This window comes from Equus asinus, chromosome 21 (assembly GCF_041296235.1).
Source record: "Equus asinus isolate D_3611 breed Donkey chromosome 21, EquAss-T2T_v2, whole genome shotgun sequence".
Classification (NCBI taxonomy): Eukaryota; Metazoa; Chordata; class Mammalia; order Perissodactyla; family Equidae; genus Equus; species Equus asinus.
Window position 1 is genome coordinate 56,795,493 of NC_091810.1, and position 17,365 is coordinate 56,812,857.

At 45.9% G+C, this 17,365-nt stretch overlaps 1 protein-coding gene and 1 long non-coding RNA gene across 2 annotated transcripts in view; both read right to left on the bottom strand.

Moving 5' to 3' along the window:
- Positions 1–687: 687 nt before the first annotated feature.
- Positions 688–17,365, bottom strand: part of LOC106826231 (zinc finger protein 420) — a 29,132-nt gene continuing 12,454 nt past the window's right edge. Inside the window, exons 6-10 of the mRNA XM_014833464.3 lie at positions 8,523–8,701; positions 8,322–8,395; positions 6,340–6,466; positions 5,731–5,844; positions 688–3,447 (exon numbers count right to left, since the gene is read on the bottom strand). Of these exons, the coding sequence (XP_014688950.2) occupies positions 2,441–3,447; positions 5,731–5,844; positions 6,340–6,466; positions 8,322–8,395; positions 8,523–8,701 (1,501 nt within the window). The 3' untranslated portion in view covers positions 688–2,440. The remainder of the gene's footprint in view (positions 3,448–5,730; positions 5,845–6,339; positions 6,467–8,321; positions 8,396–8,522; positions 8,702–17,365) is intronic.
- LOC139041429 (uncharacterized) lies at positions 12,627–15,600 on the bottom strand. Its single transcript, XR_011496533.1, has 3 exons — positions 15,171–15,600; positions 14,186–14,371; positions 12,627–13,039 (listed from the first exon to the last, which is right to left on the bottom strand). It is a non-coding gene; the product is annotated as an uncharacterized lncRNA (long non-coding RNA).

Consider the following 17,365-nt stretch of genomic DNA (forward strand, 5'->3'; position numbering starts at 1 on the left):
ATATATAAAAAAGGACTTGTATCCATAATATATAAAGACCTCTCAAAGATCAGTAAGAAGAAAACCCAATAAAAACATAGGCAAAAGACATGAACAGACACTTTACCAAAGAAGACATAATGGAAGGCACATAAGTACCTGAAAATGTGTTCAACATCATTAGTCATTAGGGAAATGTAAATTAAAACCTCAACCAGATAGCATTATGCACCTATTAGAACAGCTAAAATTTAAGACTGACAATATTGAGTGTAGGCAAAGATGTATTAGAAGTGGAACTCTCATACAATTCTGATGGGAATGTAAAATGGCACAACGTCTTTGCAGAACAGTTTTGAAGATTCTTTTTTTTTTTAAAGATTTTTTTTATGTTTTTCCTTTTTCTCCCCAAAGCCCCCCGGTACATAATTGTATATTCTTCGCTGTGGGTCCTTCTAGTTGTGGCACGTGGGACGCTGCCTCAGTGTGGTTTGATGAGCAGTGCCATGTCCGCGCCCAGGATTTGAACCAACGAAAACACTGGGCCGCCTGCAGCGGAGCGCGCGAACTTAACCACTCAGCCACAGGGCCAGCCCCTTGAAGATTCTTAAAAAGTTAAATATATACCTACCTTATGATCTAGTTATTCCACTCCTGGTATTTACCCAAGAGAAATAAAAGCATACATCCTTACAAAGACTTGGACACAAACGTTCATAGCAGCTTTATTTGTAACAGCCAAAAACTGGAAACAACCCAAATGACCATCAAGAGGTGAATGGACAAACTCTGGTATCTCCATAGTGGAATACTCCTCAACAATAAAAAAGAATGAACCATTGATACATGCGACATGGGTGAATCTCAAAATAATTATGCTGAGTGAAAGACACCAGACCAAAAAGAAGAGTACATACGGTGTAATAAGATTTATCCAAAATCCTAGAAAAGGAAAACTAATCCAAAGTGACAGAAAGTAGATCAGTGGTTGCCTGTGGAGAGCCAGGAAGAAGAGATTACAAAGGGGCGTAAGCAGAGTTTTGGGGGTTATGGCTGTGTTTATTATCTTGGTTGTGGTGACTGTTTCACTGGTGCATACATAAATCAAAACTTATCAATGGCATTATAATAATAAATAACACTTTTGTTTATTATGCTCCAGTCACTGGTCTAAGCACTTCTACATATATTACTGCAGTTAATCCTCAACACAAACCTGTGAGGTAGATTGTCATCCCTATTTTACAGATAAGGAAATTAGTACAGAGTTTCTGCAACTTAACCAAGGTCACACCAAGGAATGCCTGGGTCCATACCAAAGTCTGCCTGGCTCTGTATTACTAACCACTACCCTCTGCTCCCTGCAGTGGGCAAAGTCAAGCTGTCTGCAGAAGTGGATGCTAAAACAGAACACATTTACATCTTCCTTCGGTTCCATAGGTAACAGAAAACAATGGTAGCTTCTTCCATGATTATAGAAAATAACTAGATGAAGTTACAAGGAAATGTTTCCTGCTATGAGGTCACTTGGAACAGCAATGAGATGGATCATTTAAGACAAATAGCGCCTTGCATCTGACTCAAAGGGTACATATACCCCAACTTTTGCAAAGGCACAGACTACAACTGCAGAGTAAGAAGTAGTGTGGGTGGGCACTGCACCCAAGGTAGGTCTCTGAAATTTTGCACTCTATTAGGAATGTCCTCCAAGATGCAGATGGCTCCACATGGACAAGACCCCTCTGTTTTTTAATTTAGAGACTCCTAATATACAGATGGTAATAGGGTAACCACATATCTGTCTTTTTCTTTCCTGGTTTACCCTTTCTTTAGTGTTGCATATCTGAGAAAGAATACATGGGAGATAAAGTTTTAAGATCTAAAGGGTCTGAAATGCCTTTATTCTATACTCACACTTGAGGGTATAAAATTCTGGGTGAAAACTGTTTTCCTTTTCCCATTTTGAAGGCTTACACCATTGTCCTCTCACTTTCAAGGTTGCTGTTGAGAAATCTGAGGCCATCTTATTCCTGATCTTTTGTTTTCTCTCTGTAGAAACTTTTAGGATCTCCTCCTGTTTTGATTATTCACAGTGATGTTCTTTGATGTAGGTTTCCCCCAGTCCATCTTGCTGGGCACTCCGCATATCCTTTCAATCTGGAAACTTATATTTCCTTTTATGTTTGTAAGTTTGGGGTTTGTTTCTTGTCTTTTCTAACTGTAAAGAGAGTTTTTGTTGAAGAAACAAGGGCTCACAGAATTTGAGGAAGGTTTCATGATGGAAGCTGAGAGTCTGAATTAAACATCTTACTGGGACATTCCAGTTATGCAGAGCTGCAGGAACAGACATACACGGTTAAGAATTAGCACAGTCCAGGAAGGACAGTGATGACACTCATAAAAAGCATGAAAAAGGAGAGAAACAAGAGGCACAGTGAGCCTAGCTGTGGATAATCCAGGGCTACTCTTGGACAGATGTCTTCTGCATGTGTAGTTTCTGATGCAGAATGAATCTTCCACACCAGCTAAAGGTTTTCCCGCACACCTTACACTCATAAGGTTTCTCGCCAGTGTGAACTCGTTCGTGCTGAACCAGGGTTATTTTCTGATTGAATGCCTTCCCACACTCCTTACATTCAAAAGGTTTCTCCCCGGTGTGAATTCGCTGATGCTGAGTCAAGGCTGTGTTGGAGCTTAATCGTTTCCCGCACTCTTTACATTCATAGGGTTTCTCCCCAGTGTGCATTCGCTGATGGACAATAAAACTGGAGCTACAACTGAAAGTTTTCCAACATTCGTTACATTCATAGAGTTTCTCCCCAGTGTGGAACCTCTGGTGCTGGAGGAAGACGGAGCTGCTACTGAAGGCCTTACCACACTCCTTACACTCATAGGGTTTTTCTCCAGTGTGGATTCTCTGATGCTGAATCAAGGCTGTATCTGAACTTAAACCTTTCCCACATTCTTTACATTTAAATGGTTTCTTTCCAGTGTGAATTATCTGATGCCGAATAAGTAATGAGTTATATCTGAAGTCTTTTCCACATTCTTTGCATTCAAAAGACTTTTCACCAGTGTGATGTCTCTGATGTCGGTGGAAGTCTGCCATTCGACTGAAATATCTGTCACATTTTCTACATTCATAAGATATCTGACCACTAGGACCTGTCTGATTTGTACTGAGTTTTGTGCTGACACTAACATTTTTTCCTAATTTCTCACACTTCTCCCCACTCTCGACAGCACAGGCCTCATGATGCCTGGTTGACCCATCTGTGAAATCTCTCCTCTTTGAGTCTGTTTTCTTGACTATCCAGTGACCATGCGGCTGCTCGAGGTTGCTCCCAAGGTCAAGGTGCTGGAGAACATCCCCTGGCAGCCCTCCTAATGTCAGTCTGTGGGCCTCCATTTCTTTGGAAATATGTTCCTTTGGAGCTGATTCTCCCTTCTCGGTTCTGGTCTTACGCCCTGATGTCACAAAAGAACGAAAATACAAGTGTTAGCCCCTGATATGACAAAAAGAAAATACCTGCACTGAAGGTGGAATGGGATGAATTGGTTCTAATCTGCCCGAGTACATGGTTATTTTCCCAATATGTCCAAAAAATGGCTACCAAGGATCACCACACAACAGAGCCCCACAAATGAAATGAAGACCCTATGAGAGAAAGCTAAGCAAGGCCAGGAGACACTCCCATAAAGAGTGACTGGAAAACAGCACACTGTTAGCTAGCACAGAAAGAGCAAGAGAAAGTGAATTGGATGGATAAAAGGGCAGACATAGAGAAGTGAGGAACAGAGACCCCGAGGTGAGAGAAAGACCACTGGGACTGTAGAAGGGGCAGGTCAAACAGCTCAGGAACTACAAAGTGTCCCACAGGCAGAAATTCCTTAAGAGCTGCTTATTTTAAAACATTATCCCTGGGGCCAGCCCCGTGGCTGAGCGGTTAAATTCCCACACTCCGCTTTGGCGGCCCAGGGTTTCGCCGGTTCAGATCCTGGGTGCAGAAGAGAAGTCAGCACTGCTCAAGAAGCCATGCTGAGGTGGCATCCCACACAGCACAACTAGAAGGACATGCAACTAGAGTTTACAACTATGTAGCGGGGGGCTTTGGGGAGAAGAAGAAAAAGAAAAAGACTGGCAACAGAGGTTAGCTCAGGTGCCAATCTTTAAAACAAAAAAAAAATTACCCCTGTTAAAATCTTTGAAAAGAGCAGTGATCTCTGTCATCAACTTGGCTCTAGCAAAGCAGCAGGCTCCTACGGTGTGGCTGAGGGGCCCATGCAGGGCAAACTCCACAGCATCCAGAAGGGAAAGGGAAGATGTGGAGGCTTGCCTCTGATATAAAAGGGGACTGAACGCGTGAAGAGCCCTTCCAGGAATGGACATAAGTCCCAGAGAGGACTTACGATTTTTGCCCTTTTCCTAAAACACCACACAGGATGTGTATACAGTTTAAGACAACAGGGTGGAATATGAAATCCTAAACTAACACACTAAAAACGAAAAAGCCAAGGCTATTTTCCCTCTGCTTTTGAGACCTTCTGCAGGCTGATATAATCTTCAGCGCTGGCTAGGGCAAAACCTCATGTGTTTTCAAGCAAATTGCTTAGCAAATATTTTTTACCCAAAGAGCCTGAAGTCCTGGGGTCATATCCAGAAAGGCACCATGACACGAGCCTGGGGCAAGGCGGGAGGGATCATTAATGGGCCTTCTCTGCAAAGAGGAAATTTTAACAGGCATAGAAGGGGTGAAGCAAAATAAGAAAGGCAAAAAGATTCACTATGTTGTTATTTTTAATTCCCATATCAACACCTTTCAAAATGAGGAAAGCCATTCACCTTTTATTTACAGCAAGTTTTGCTTCAAAAGTTCATCTTAAAAAATTTTTTCAAGTGTCTGTGGGGGAAAAACAAAACAAGAATGGCCGAACATTGGTGACTGTTGAGGTGAGAGATACCTGGGGTGTGTTTGGCTGGTATCTGCATATGTTTCAAAATTTAAATTATAGGGGCTGGCCCCGTGGCTGAGTGGTTAAGTTCTCGCGCTCGCTGCGGTGGCCCAGAGTTTCGCCAGTTCGGATCCTGGGCATGGACACGGCACTGCTCATCAGGCCATGCTGAGACGGCATCCCACATGCCACAACTAGAAGGACCCACAACTAAAAATATACAACTATGTACCGGGGGGCTTTGGGGAGAAAAAGGAAAAATAAAATCTTTTAAAAAAAAATTTTAATTATAAAAATGAAGTTGTTTTATTTGTTAAGTCAGAGTTAGGGAACCTATAATTCAATTTTCCATAGAAATGATGTACTCTACAAATACATAGATGGCCAGACAGGCCCCCAGAAGCCTATTTTCCTCATAAGGTGGTTGATGTCCTCATTTTTGCAAAAACAAACTGGTGGAAAAATAAAATGTTTCCACATGACAGAGATGAAAGAGCTGGTTTAAGAGCTGCTCAGTTAGTCTCCCTTGGCAGGTGGTGAGGTGGAGAGGCAAAGACGAACATGCAAAGAAATCTTGTAGCCACGCCTTTCCAGGAAGAGACTGGCCCTTCCTCATTTGAGGGAGGCTGTCACCATGAACTCAAAGTCACATGTAATGATTCCACTGTAACGATTCCAATCCATGTAATGGTCTAATGAGAACAGTTTCACAAGAGAAGACACACTTCTTACACATTGAAAAGTGAAAACAAGAAAGCAGGCTAAGCAAAAAAGGCAGCTGGCAGTCCTTGTGCTCACCTGGACAGATGCCTCTTAGGGCCTCCGGGCTTGCACGTTCCCAGGGGTCAAGGCCTGGTGGCAGTTCCCCTCGCTCCAGCTGGGAGACCAGAACAGGTCTGGTGAATGAAAAAGCTGCCCAGAGAGAAAGAAACAGGAACACAAAGGTCAAGGGAATCATGAAGCAGGGTCCCCTTGCAGCCCTCTTTATCTTTCCCCACTGAGCCAGGTAGGGAGAAATGAAGAGAAGTCAGCCTGTGCCATCTTAGAGGACAGGACATTCCCACAAAAGGGGGCTGAGTCCTGGAATACGTCCCCACTGACATGAGGGAGTCCCAAATCTTCTTCAGAGAACTTGGAAGACAGAGGCACAAAGGGCTCTGCTGAGGTCCGAAGAGCTCTTCACTTCCCTCCACGCTTGGGGCAGAGTCCCACCCCAGGGTTGCAGGGACAGCTGATTTCAAAACCTGGGAACCCAGGGTTCTTCCCACCCAGTAGCCGCTAGGGAGCTCAGCCTTCAGAAGAACTGCCCATGAGGGTTATTAGAGAGCCCACAAAGTCTAAGGAAGAAGGAAGGCAGGATGCTCAAAGGGCAGAGGCAGACAACAGCAAGGAAAAGAGATGTCTTACCTAGGGAAGCCACATTTGCATAATTCTCCAGCATCACCTCCCTGTACAGGGCCCTCTGTGCTGGGTCCAGGATGACCCATTCATTCTGGGTGAAGTACACAGCCACGTCCTCAAAGGTCACTGGCTCCTGAAACAACAGGTTTCTGCTCAAGCCCTGTGTGAGGGCAGAGGAGCCTAAGTATTGGGGCAGATACCTACTGGGTCTGATGGTATTCCAAGGACAGCTACCCAGTGCCCCCTGCAGGGGCCAGCCCTCAGCCACCATTGCTCCCGTCAACCAGGGTGCCCAAGATCCACTGCACGCCTTTATGGTCATCCCCAGCAAACAGCCCTTCCTTCACCTGCTGATCTGGGCCTCAACTCCACCACACCCTGCTCTGTGGAACTGTCAGTCCCTCTGGCTTTTTTTCTCCTCCCTGGGTTTTGTGTGTAAATGCACGGGGGACATCTATATAAACAGCCCACATGACTTTTGTACTGATCTTCACTCCCTTTCTGATCCCACTAAAGTGACAGTAACACAATGGCCCAAGAGGAGAAGAATCAGAGCGGACTAGAAGTGTTAACAGAATTTTAGAAGGCAGAAAAAGGATGAAAGGTAACTAAACTAGGAGAGCAGAGAAAGCTGCATCATAACTGCTGGTGGAAGAGGAAGCAAACCAAAAGGAGGCCAGTTCACACCACAGAACCAAGGATGAGCTTGGATTGTTTAAGGGTGACTGCTTTTTATAACTTGGTAAAATATTCTGTCTGTTTAAAAGCACCAGGGAGGAGGGAGGACTGACAAAGTACTTAGGGCGATGCACGAAAAATACCCACAAAAGGCCCATCACTGAGAAGTCTCAGAAAAACGAGAACATAAAAAAGACCCTAACGGCTGTCAGAAAAGGAAAAACAGGACACACATGAAGACTGAGGAGTCAAGAGGGCAACAGACTACAAAGAAAAAGTAAAAGGGGAAAATGTTTGCTAAAATGCTGAAGGAAAACTTCCACTTCTCATATACAGGCAGTCACAGGGATAAGATTCATCCTCCTGCCTGAACCAAAATAAAACAAATTACATAAAACAAGGGTTTGCAAGACATTGGCTGTGAGGCAATAAAGGACAACAATCCCTGAGAGATGGGAAAGAAAGAGGTGAGCCCCAGGATTCCCGAAACTTACTAACGTGGAAGTTTCCAGGCTGTAATACAGGCAGGGTGAAGTGAGGCAGATTCCCTGGCAGAGTCTGAGACTAAGACAACTGTAGTTTATAGGACAGCATGCAAGAGAGTGCTGCACAGAGAAAAAAGTCGGGTTATCTGCAGAGGGTCCCCCTAGAAAATTTAACAGAGTACTAATCAGGATGTGGGTGTACGGAAACTACCCAAAGCCAGAGAAAGGAAATACAGTGAGACAGTGAATGCTTTTGCCCTAAAATCAGAAAGAAGACAAGGATATCTGCTCTCACTTCTACTTGACACTGAAATGGTATTCTAGCCAGCGCAATTAGGCAAGAAGAAGAACTGAAAGGCGTCCAGACTAGAAAGAAGTAAAACTGTCTTTATTCGTAGACGGCACGTCTGTGTAGAAAAGCCAAGGGGATATACAAAAAAATTACTAGAATTGCTTTATCCAAGGAAAGACTTCTCCAATCTTGTGCACAGGAATGAAAGGAGTCTTCATTGTATGCAGTGATGCAGATTCCACTTTTCAGTTAATTTCCACTTTTCAGCCCCACTTGCCAAATCGATCCCAATCAATTCCACCACGCTTGTTTTTTTCCATCTTGATTATCTTAGTTTGGGCATTCTCATCTCTCTACCCTCCTCACTTCCTCCCCTTCCCCAAACACACCCAACAGTGACAGATGCACAATGGAAGCCACAGGCCTGTACAACTCAGGATCTGGATGCAGAGCTGACACCTGTTTTCTCTTGACATCAAAAGGGTGGGAAGGTCGGGGACGGGGCAACAGAGGCTGAAAGGATGCTGGCTCACCTGGCGCCAAGTGGCCTGGAGCATAGCTGGCGTTCCCGCTTCACACACGGCCCTTGGTGTCCTGAGAAATGAGACTGAAGAGAAAATAAGAGGCTTCGGTAAGACTGATGCTGCCTCGCACCCAGCAAAAGCCCTCTGTCCGCCCCGGGCTCCTCTCCGTCCCGCCACGCCCTCACCACAAAGGCAGAAGAGCTGGAGAACCTGGTACTACGCCCGGGATAAGTGAATCTATTATCACTCCGACCCCTGGGAACCCGGATTCCGGGCGACCGCTAACCCAGCAAGGCACAAGCGCAGAGAAAGCGTGGGAACGCGGCCAGGCGCCGGCTCCTGGGGAAGCTCTGGACCGGCTCAGCCGGAAGTACGTACGTCGTTCACCTCTTCTCTAGGAGCCTGGGAAGTTGTCTGGCTCTGTGGTTTCCCATCCCAGAAGCAAGCGCCCCTGTCCGTACTTTCGGAGACCCTACCGGCCAGAGTTGCCGGCCGCCCCTCCCCGTAGCTCCTCCTGAGGATGTCGGTCGGCCGGCCAGCTCAGGCCACAGAATGCATACAATCCTGGGAATCACCCAGGGTTCCCTGGCATTTGCCAATTCCGGCTGCCCTTCCAGGTACCGAGGGGACGGGACCGTTGCTCCATATGTGCAAAAGCTGCCTGGGTTCCCGTCCCGCCGCAATGGGAGGATTGGAGTGGGAAGAGTGGAGCCCATCGCTTCAACGTCCGAATGTGTATCGGTGGAGAGCATCGACTACCTAGGTCCAGAAACCTGGCTCGACTACTTATTAGCTGTATGACCAGCAAGTTTCTTTGCCTGTTTCCTTGTCTGTTAAATGGGTATGATGCTGGTACCAACCTCAAAGGGCTGTAGAGGGTTAATAATTAAATGAGTTAATGGATTGGCAAAGTATTTACAGTAGTGCTAGCGCGTAAGTGCTTGCGAGTTTGTTTTGTTTTCTAATTGTGTTATTTGGTTTGAAGATACAAGTGCTGCTGGGGCTCCACTATGTGGCACAGTTTAGGGACAGAGCAATTAACATTTACCCTTAGAACACTTTCCAACCCTATACCCTATACCGGGATGTGTCTGCCTGGAGACAGATTTTAGTTAATGGCACAGCAGCCTGTCCTGTGAATACAGGGTCCTTGATATTAAGTTCAATGTTTCATACCTTGGAGTGAGCATTCTCTAGACTCCTCTGCTGCCATTCTTCAGAACCACTCCATTCTCAAAGACTTGACAGGGCACCCCACTGCATAGCTAGACCTGCCAATGGGACAGCCACCATGATTTGCCTTCATTACATATTCACAATCCAAGCAAATGTCTGCACCCTAGCGTTTCTTGGAGGTTGCCAACATGGGAAGACTTCGTTTCACCTCAAGGGCTCTAATACTCAGAGCAGCTTCAGAGACACGGCTTCTACTTGCCAAGCACTGCTGTGCTATGTGGAAGAACTGTCCTCTCTCTTCTCCAAGACTAGGAAGAGTGGTTTGAGGATTCCAGAAGCTTGGCAGTGAAAGGAGCCTAGGGATTCAGTATGCCTTTTTGACAATCCCAGTTTTCAAGGACTGGGTGCCTCATGCCTGTCCTTCAGCTTTGCATGGTGTCCCTAAGAGAAGAACATCTATTGTTCACCAGCTCAAGAAACTGCACTTCCAGACTTCTGCCTGGGTGGAAGGCAAGTCCCTTGGCTACATGGAATCAGGACAAGGATTTAGGGATAAGGCTGCTTTTATTTTTTTGTGGGGAGGCGGGTGAGGAAGATTGGCCCTGAGCTAACATCTGTTGCCAGTCTTCCTCTTTTTGTTTGAGGAAGATTGTCGCTGAACTAACATCTGTGCTAACTTCCTCTATTTTGTATGTGGGACGCAGCCACAGCATGGCTTGATGAGCGGTGTACACAGGTCTGTCCCTGGGAGCCCAAACCACAAACCCCAGGCTGCCGAAGTGGAGCACTTGAACTTAACCACTATGCCACTGGGCCTGCCCCAAGGCTGCTCCTTTTAAGGGCTTTTAAACAATAACATCTTCCCCATCTTATGAGAGTAGCATATTTAAAAACAAAAAACCTTATGGCCAATTATTGTAACTCAAACTATTATACCCTTAATTTCCCTGGGAAAGATTTTATGCTTTGCTAAGCTCCAAAATTACAAATTATGCCAGAACACAAATTTCATTAAGACAAACACAGTTGTTTCAACATTTGACAATAATTATAACACAAGTTCATTTCTTTCATTAACTACTCTACAATATGGTTGTGTAATCATCTTCATTTAGTGTTTTCTTAGGAAGATGTTATATACAATACACTTAAGACCCTACAGAGAATACATATAATATTTAACATCCATTTACCTGAACCTTTATGCAAAAAGAGTAAAGACAAAAGAAATATGCAAAGAATGTAAAATTATCACTGCTATAAATGACAAACAACCAGAGAAAACTTAATTCAACCCTTACATATGGTTAGGTAAGATTTAATTAGAGAAGTTTTACAAAATCTTATTGACATTGAGGCAACCACAGAAAGCATGAGCAGATGCAGTGCATCTCAGCAGAACTTCACTTGGTGCCAGTACACCCCTGACGGCTGCTGCTCATGTTGGCCATGGAGGATGCTGGAGTGGGTCCTTCCATATTGGAGAAGCTCATCTCTTGTGAGCCATGCTTTTATACTTATGGTAAGTTAATAAGAAGAATTTACACATACACAGAAATGTATGCACTTCTGTATCAAGGAATGTTTATAAATTCTGGGCCCTTTTGGCCCCTGAAATAAACCCAGAATCAGTTAGGTAACAATAATCATCATTGTGGTGGGTGCCAGAGGAAGGAGAGTCCACCACCCAGATGTCTCTCAACAATATCTCTACCTCCAGTTTTTCAGACAACCCAAAAAGACCCTTTCCCTATACCATGTGAACACTGCTCACTACAGACCCAAATGGTATACTAAGATACATTTCCTGTATTGTACAACTTAAAAAATTCCTAGTTGCCTTTCTATTTTCCACTACTTGACTTTATGATATCCTAAAACTTTCACAAACTCTCCTTGGTATGAGGACAGCAGATTCCAACCCTGCTTCACAACCATCATCCTGAGTCTTCACTATTTTCCCACAATAAACTCATGCTTTTCTGAACACAATGTCTTCCACATTCTTCCTTCCTTCACTGGAGCACACCCTCAAACAGTGAAGATGTTTAGTCATATCTTCAGGGCCAATTACATATAGGAATATCCTACTCCATTTTATAACTTCCTGGCCTGGCTTTTACGGACTCAAGCTTTCTTCTATGGAAATTCCTTTCCTCCTGCTCAATTAGCCTGTCTTCTTTCATCTTGCTACCATTTACCCAATGTTCCTGTTCTGACTATAAACCTAAAACCTATTTTTAAAACTAATTCCCTTAGTCCTTGAGTGTCGGGAAAACCTTATTAAGTTTTGAAGAAGCAGTCTTTTATATTTTGTTTCTTGGCTGTATGGTTTGTAAGTTTCTCTCACTCAAAGATGTTATATTTCCTATATTGCATATAAGGCATTATTCTGTATGGGCTCTTATTCTCTTTTGTCTTTGATAAAAAGCCACGAATCACTGTGGAATGGACCTCTGAAATCTATCGCTATGATCAAGGTCTTTCTAAATAAACTATCTACCTACCAAGGACTAGGACAAACAATTCAAGGCATAAAGGTCTCAGCCTTCCCAGTGTTCTGTCCCCATAGGATGGGCCATGAGCAGGACAAACTCCTGTCCATGAAACAGGACCACAGAGATGCCACGTTCTCCTCTCCTGCTCTAAACTGCTAGTGTACAGTGGTTTTCCAGAGGTTCCTCTCTCCTGTAGGCTATCTGTGAACAAAGCTGGTGTGTCTCCAGCTTGCCTAGACCCCTACTTGCTGCACAAAAGTTTTCTTCTTGATCACTAGTGGAAAACATAGTCAATAAATATATAATTTCCAGAAATCAAAATCATTGTTTTTTCCCTACAATTTAACTGTTCTTTTTAGAGATGTTCTGGGAGTGACTCTGGGATAAATGCCCTTTGTAGACTGATCCAGATGCTCAAACTGCATCTGGATGCACTAAGCTTGCATTTTGGTTTTTCTCCTGAGCCCTACCTGTTGCATACCAGTTATGAAAGAATAAATAGAAGGAAAAGCTCCCTGAATCCCACAATCTAAACACTAAACATTTTCATTTTGCTTATTCTGTTCCAAGACTCCTTCACACGCAGACAGGAATTTTAAGGAATTGAGAGAGTGAATATGTCATTTTATAGTTTTTTTTTCTCACTAATCAGAAAGTACACATTTTTCTTGTTACATTCACAAAATAGTGATTAACAGAATGTACTCAAACTAAGGATAGGGTCTATAAATATTCAAGAGGATGTGAAACATGTCTAAATTAGTGACAACTGTACAAAATCAGACAGTAGCAGGCTTGTCATTTTCATCACTATTAAAAAAGTGATCAGGGCCAGCCCAGTGGTGCAGTGGTTAAGTGCGCATGTTCCGCTTCAGTGGCCCGGGGTTTGCCAGTTTGGATCCCGGGTGCAGACACGGCACTGCTTGGCAAGCCATGCTGTGGTAGGCATCCCACATATAGAGTAGAGGAAGATGGGCACGGATGTTAGCTCAGGGCCAGTCTTCCTTAGCAAAAAGAGGAGGATTGGCAGTGGATGTTAGCTCAGGGCTAATCCTGCTCAAAAAAAAAAGAAAAAGAAAAGCGATCAATGTAGAATTACTTTTAATATATTTGTGGGAAATTTAGTGCTTCTACCAAGAAAGGTTTTAATTACAAGGAATCCTCAGGTAGCCCAACTACATGAGAGAGGGCCTCGGGTTTAAATGAACCATGAACAGCCTCTATTCTGAGGCACAGGTGCTGTGGTAATCAGGGACTTTTCCCTCTGCTGTCTCAAATGCCCAACAATAGGGGGCCTTTCACACACACTCTAATCAGTCTCCTGCACTCAGACATCTGCTGCACATTGCTCCAGCCCAGCTCCCTTTTGTACCTACACATATAAATATTTATTGAAACTAAACAGAAACATCTAGATAGCAACAGCAGTCCAAAAGCAAAAGCTAACATGTTTAAAGATATATTACTTCGTTGCTATCAATTGGTATTCATTAATTAAGATTCCCTTTGCTAGTCACTTAAATGGTCTTCATATAATAGCTAAGATTTATGCGTGTTTAATGTGTGCTAGAAACGGTGCTAAGGCTGTATAGGCATCATCTCTTTTCCTCTTCACTGCTGAGGTAGGTACTATTACCCTCCTCATTGCAACTGAGGAAACTGATGCCAAAGAGGTTTAGAAGTCATCTGAGGACACGCAGCAAGAAAAAACCATTAACCAATACCTTGTACAGTTTCTCCTGTGAGTTGGAAAGCTTAAACACCATGGAAACATTACAGAGAATTGCACGGCTCCATACACCACAGCCTCTGCTGCACCACTCAGTCCACCTTTATTACTCCAACAATTGTCTGAACCGCCTAGTGCCATGGGTGCTGCAGTCCTCCTGTCCCTCCTGGATTCCCTCTCTACTAACCTAGTATCCCCAAGTTATCATCCAAAGTCTTCTAAGTTCCATGGCCTCAAAGCACACGTGGAACTACTGGCACAGGCCTGCCTGTTGGTAGACTCCTTCTGTAAAGAGTGATGTGGATTTCTAGTTTCCGGAAGATTTTACTGGCAGGTGCTTCCACCTCACACAATTAAACGGGTCATCTGAAAATCATGTCCCCTCTCTAAGCAAAGACATCTCCTGGTCTGGATAACCTCAACCCACTTTCCCCAGACGCACCCTCATGTGCACAGACACACAAACACACCTGCCATAACTGCCTGGCCAAGGGGAAGCCAGATCATGCCTGAGTCCTGTACTGACTTTTCTGAGAGCTGATCTAAGACAGGCTGTCAGGAAGCCAGATCACCTGGGACCACATTGTCTGGAGCATGGCTGCCGTCCTCTGGCTCCTGCACCGCTCTCTGATTTTGGAAAAGGAAGAGCCTCAGATCTAAGCAAGGAGAAAAGAGCTCCGAATGAGACTGCCCCTCTCTTGTAGCCCATACGTCTATCACTCCCCCTCCCATCTCTCAACACCATCCCGGGACTCTTAACTTTCAGAACAATGACTGTCCTACCATTCCAGGGCAGCCTGGCCCCTACCCTCACCGAGAGTTAGAACTGCTCCTCCAACTTATTTCTCCATCCACTTGCCAACAAAGCACAAGGCTTCTCAAAATATACCGCTGCACTCCATCGCCCTGAACAGAGTCTCAGCCAGAGGAGAATCCTGGCCTCAATGACTGCTTGGGCTGGAGTAGAAAATAATTTTACTGAATGTGTCCAGTGACCCTGACCACTAACAAAGATTCTTTGACCAAACACTAGCCAGGCTCCTCTGAGCCCTTTCTCAACTAGGCCTCAACCTTGACCTATAAAAACAAAACATTAACAGTCTCTAACAACTCAAGGCCACATTCCTATGATGACCCTAGCCCCTCTTAGAGGGTCTGCCTGAGACAATCCAAGACTGCCAAACGAATTTACTGTTTGTTCCAGCCAACCACCTGAAAATAGGGCCCCTGTCTCGCAGTCTCTGTGGGAAGGAGGAGCCTAGCTTCCAGAAGCACCAGTTAGCAAACCCAGGTGGGTTTCCTGTGACTCCCCTGAGCCTCTGTTCACCCCCCTCCCTACCGCCTCATTCTTCCTTTAAAACGCCCGGTCACGTCACCTCTATACAAGTCGAAGCTGAGTTCAGCTTCCCCGGACTCTTTTCCCTTCTGCAATACGTGGTTACTACTGATTAAAACCTGTCTGGCTTGGTTGATCTTTGACACCGTGACCGAGAGAGGCCTCCTCTGGAGAGACAGAGGGCAGAGGGCGGCGGGGCCGAGAACGGCTACAGGACAAAACGCAGGTGGAGGCTTGGCCACCGGTCAAGCAGGAAAAGAGATGCTCAAGTGCCCGGGTGGGTGACGCTGGGCGCAGACCCGAGCGGGACAACGGGAAGCCGGCGACGCCACCATCTTTAGTCGCATCCAGGAAGGCGAGCAGAGGCCGGGGCCGAGAGCCCTTCGGCGGAGGACGACCGAACCCGCCCCGGCGGCAGGGACGAGAGCTGCAAGGCCCCAGGTCACCGGGTCTCCTTAACCAGCCACTTCCAGGTCAAGGCCCTCGAGCCAGCCCAGACCACGGATGAGCCGAGCGCCTCGCCTCGCGGGCTGCTGCTCGCCCGGGTCCGGAACATCAGGACACAGACTTCCTCTCCCGAGGGAGCGCCGGGGCTCCACCAACCAACACCGAGCCGGAAGCGCAGCGGGAGCCCACCGTACCCTCTAGGAAGCCGGGAGGTTTCCCTCTCCGTGGTGCGTTGGACCGGTAAACTCACGTGCCCTGCCTACATAGCCCCGCCTACTGGCTGCAGTTCGAGTTGGAGATCCCCGCTGGCGGTAGCGATCCTCTTGTAATCCCGCCTGCCCAGACCTTCAGTGGCAGGCTACAGATGGAGCCACAGGAAGGCCAGCAACGACGCAAATGTTTGGGGGTTCTGCCTGTACTCCTGGCTGCCCCACGCGCAGCTGTGATCGAAAAGCCGAACTTCTTGGCCTCCAGGGCGCAGCATCATATAGGGAAACAGCTGTTTGCATCTCGTTTTAAGCCCTCACTATTCCTGGAACTCAGTCCAGGGGCTGGACTGGTAAGATTAACAGTCTGGAGTCTGTGGTCAATCACTCTTTCCTCTAACCTCTGAGGTCCTGTTAACAGGGCAAGATCTCACATACTGAGTGCTAACTTTTCCCCAGGAGAAGGCTAGAAACCACAGAATTCGCCCGATTTCACACTGTAAACGCTGAAGACTATCAGCCGAGCACATTGCAATTTAGACTGAACTGTAGGAGGAGGCCAAGGTGGGCCCCACAGTTTGCCTAATCTCTGTTATGGAGAAGGGTACATGGAGTATACAGAATGAGCGCTCTCTGCAGGTGCTACTTAGAAATTTCAGTTTGGGGGATGAGGGCTGTGGGCAGGGACGGTAAAGGCAGATGCAGTCAGTAGTACCCTGCGGGAGGCCTAGGCATTCTGGAGGCACAGCAGTGGTAGCAAGATTAAAGGAGAAATCATGCAGCTACATTGTTTTTCTTAGCACCAACCCAGCTTCCATGTTGGAGTGCCTGTGAAAAGACAGGGAAAACCAGGGAGAACGACAACCAGAAACCAACCAGATGAAAAGCTGTAACCAGAGAGACAGCCGTGCTGCTGCTGAGTCGGCTCACACTCATACCTCAAAGAGAAAGGCCCAAGAGCCATATTCACCCTCACTCAACCTGTGGCCATAGGTGCCTGTGTACCCCAAACAGAACACAGAGGAAATCAAAGGGGACCATATCCCCACTTCCCATAACCCCGTGAACTCTTCCACCCCAACACTGGCCAGTCACAAGCCATCAACAAAAGATCTGAACGCACAGACTGAGAGAGCTCACTCTGAAGCAAGATGCATTAATGGAGGATGATCAACACCAAGGTAAATGACTGTCAAAGATAAATTTTTAAAAGCTTCCAGGCAGTAGGGACAAAAACATCCTGAAGGTTCTCCTCAGTTGTCTTAGTCACCAGGAGATGTGGAGCAATAGAAATGAGGGAAAACGTTGTGCTCTAACAAGACAGCAACAGATAACCTTTTGGGTGTCTGCTGAGCCCAGCCACGGGATGGGGCCCCAGCAGCCCCATTTACCCTTTACAACCTAGAGTCATCGTCCCCCTGTCCCCCTACTGAGTAGACCAGAAGTGAACATCTGAACTGAGCAAATCAGATTCTCTCTCCTGGAATTTGGGATTATGTCTGGGAGATTCTCAGTTTGGGCTGGTCCCTCGAATGGAGTGGTAAACGGGGGACCTATGGCAACTTCTGCCATGTGCTTAGGGATAGAGAAAGCAGGAAAACAAAGAGGGGAGAAGGGATCAGAAGTGAGGAGACAGCTGAGCCTGAGTGCGCTGCCTGTGC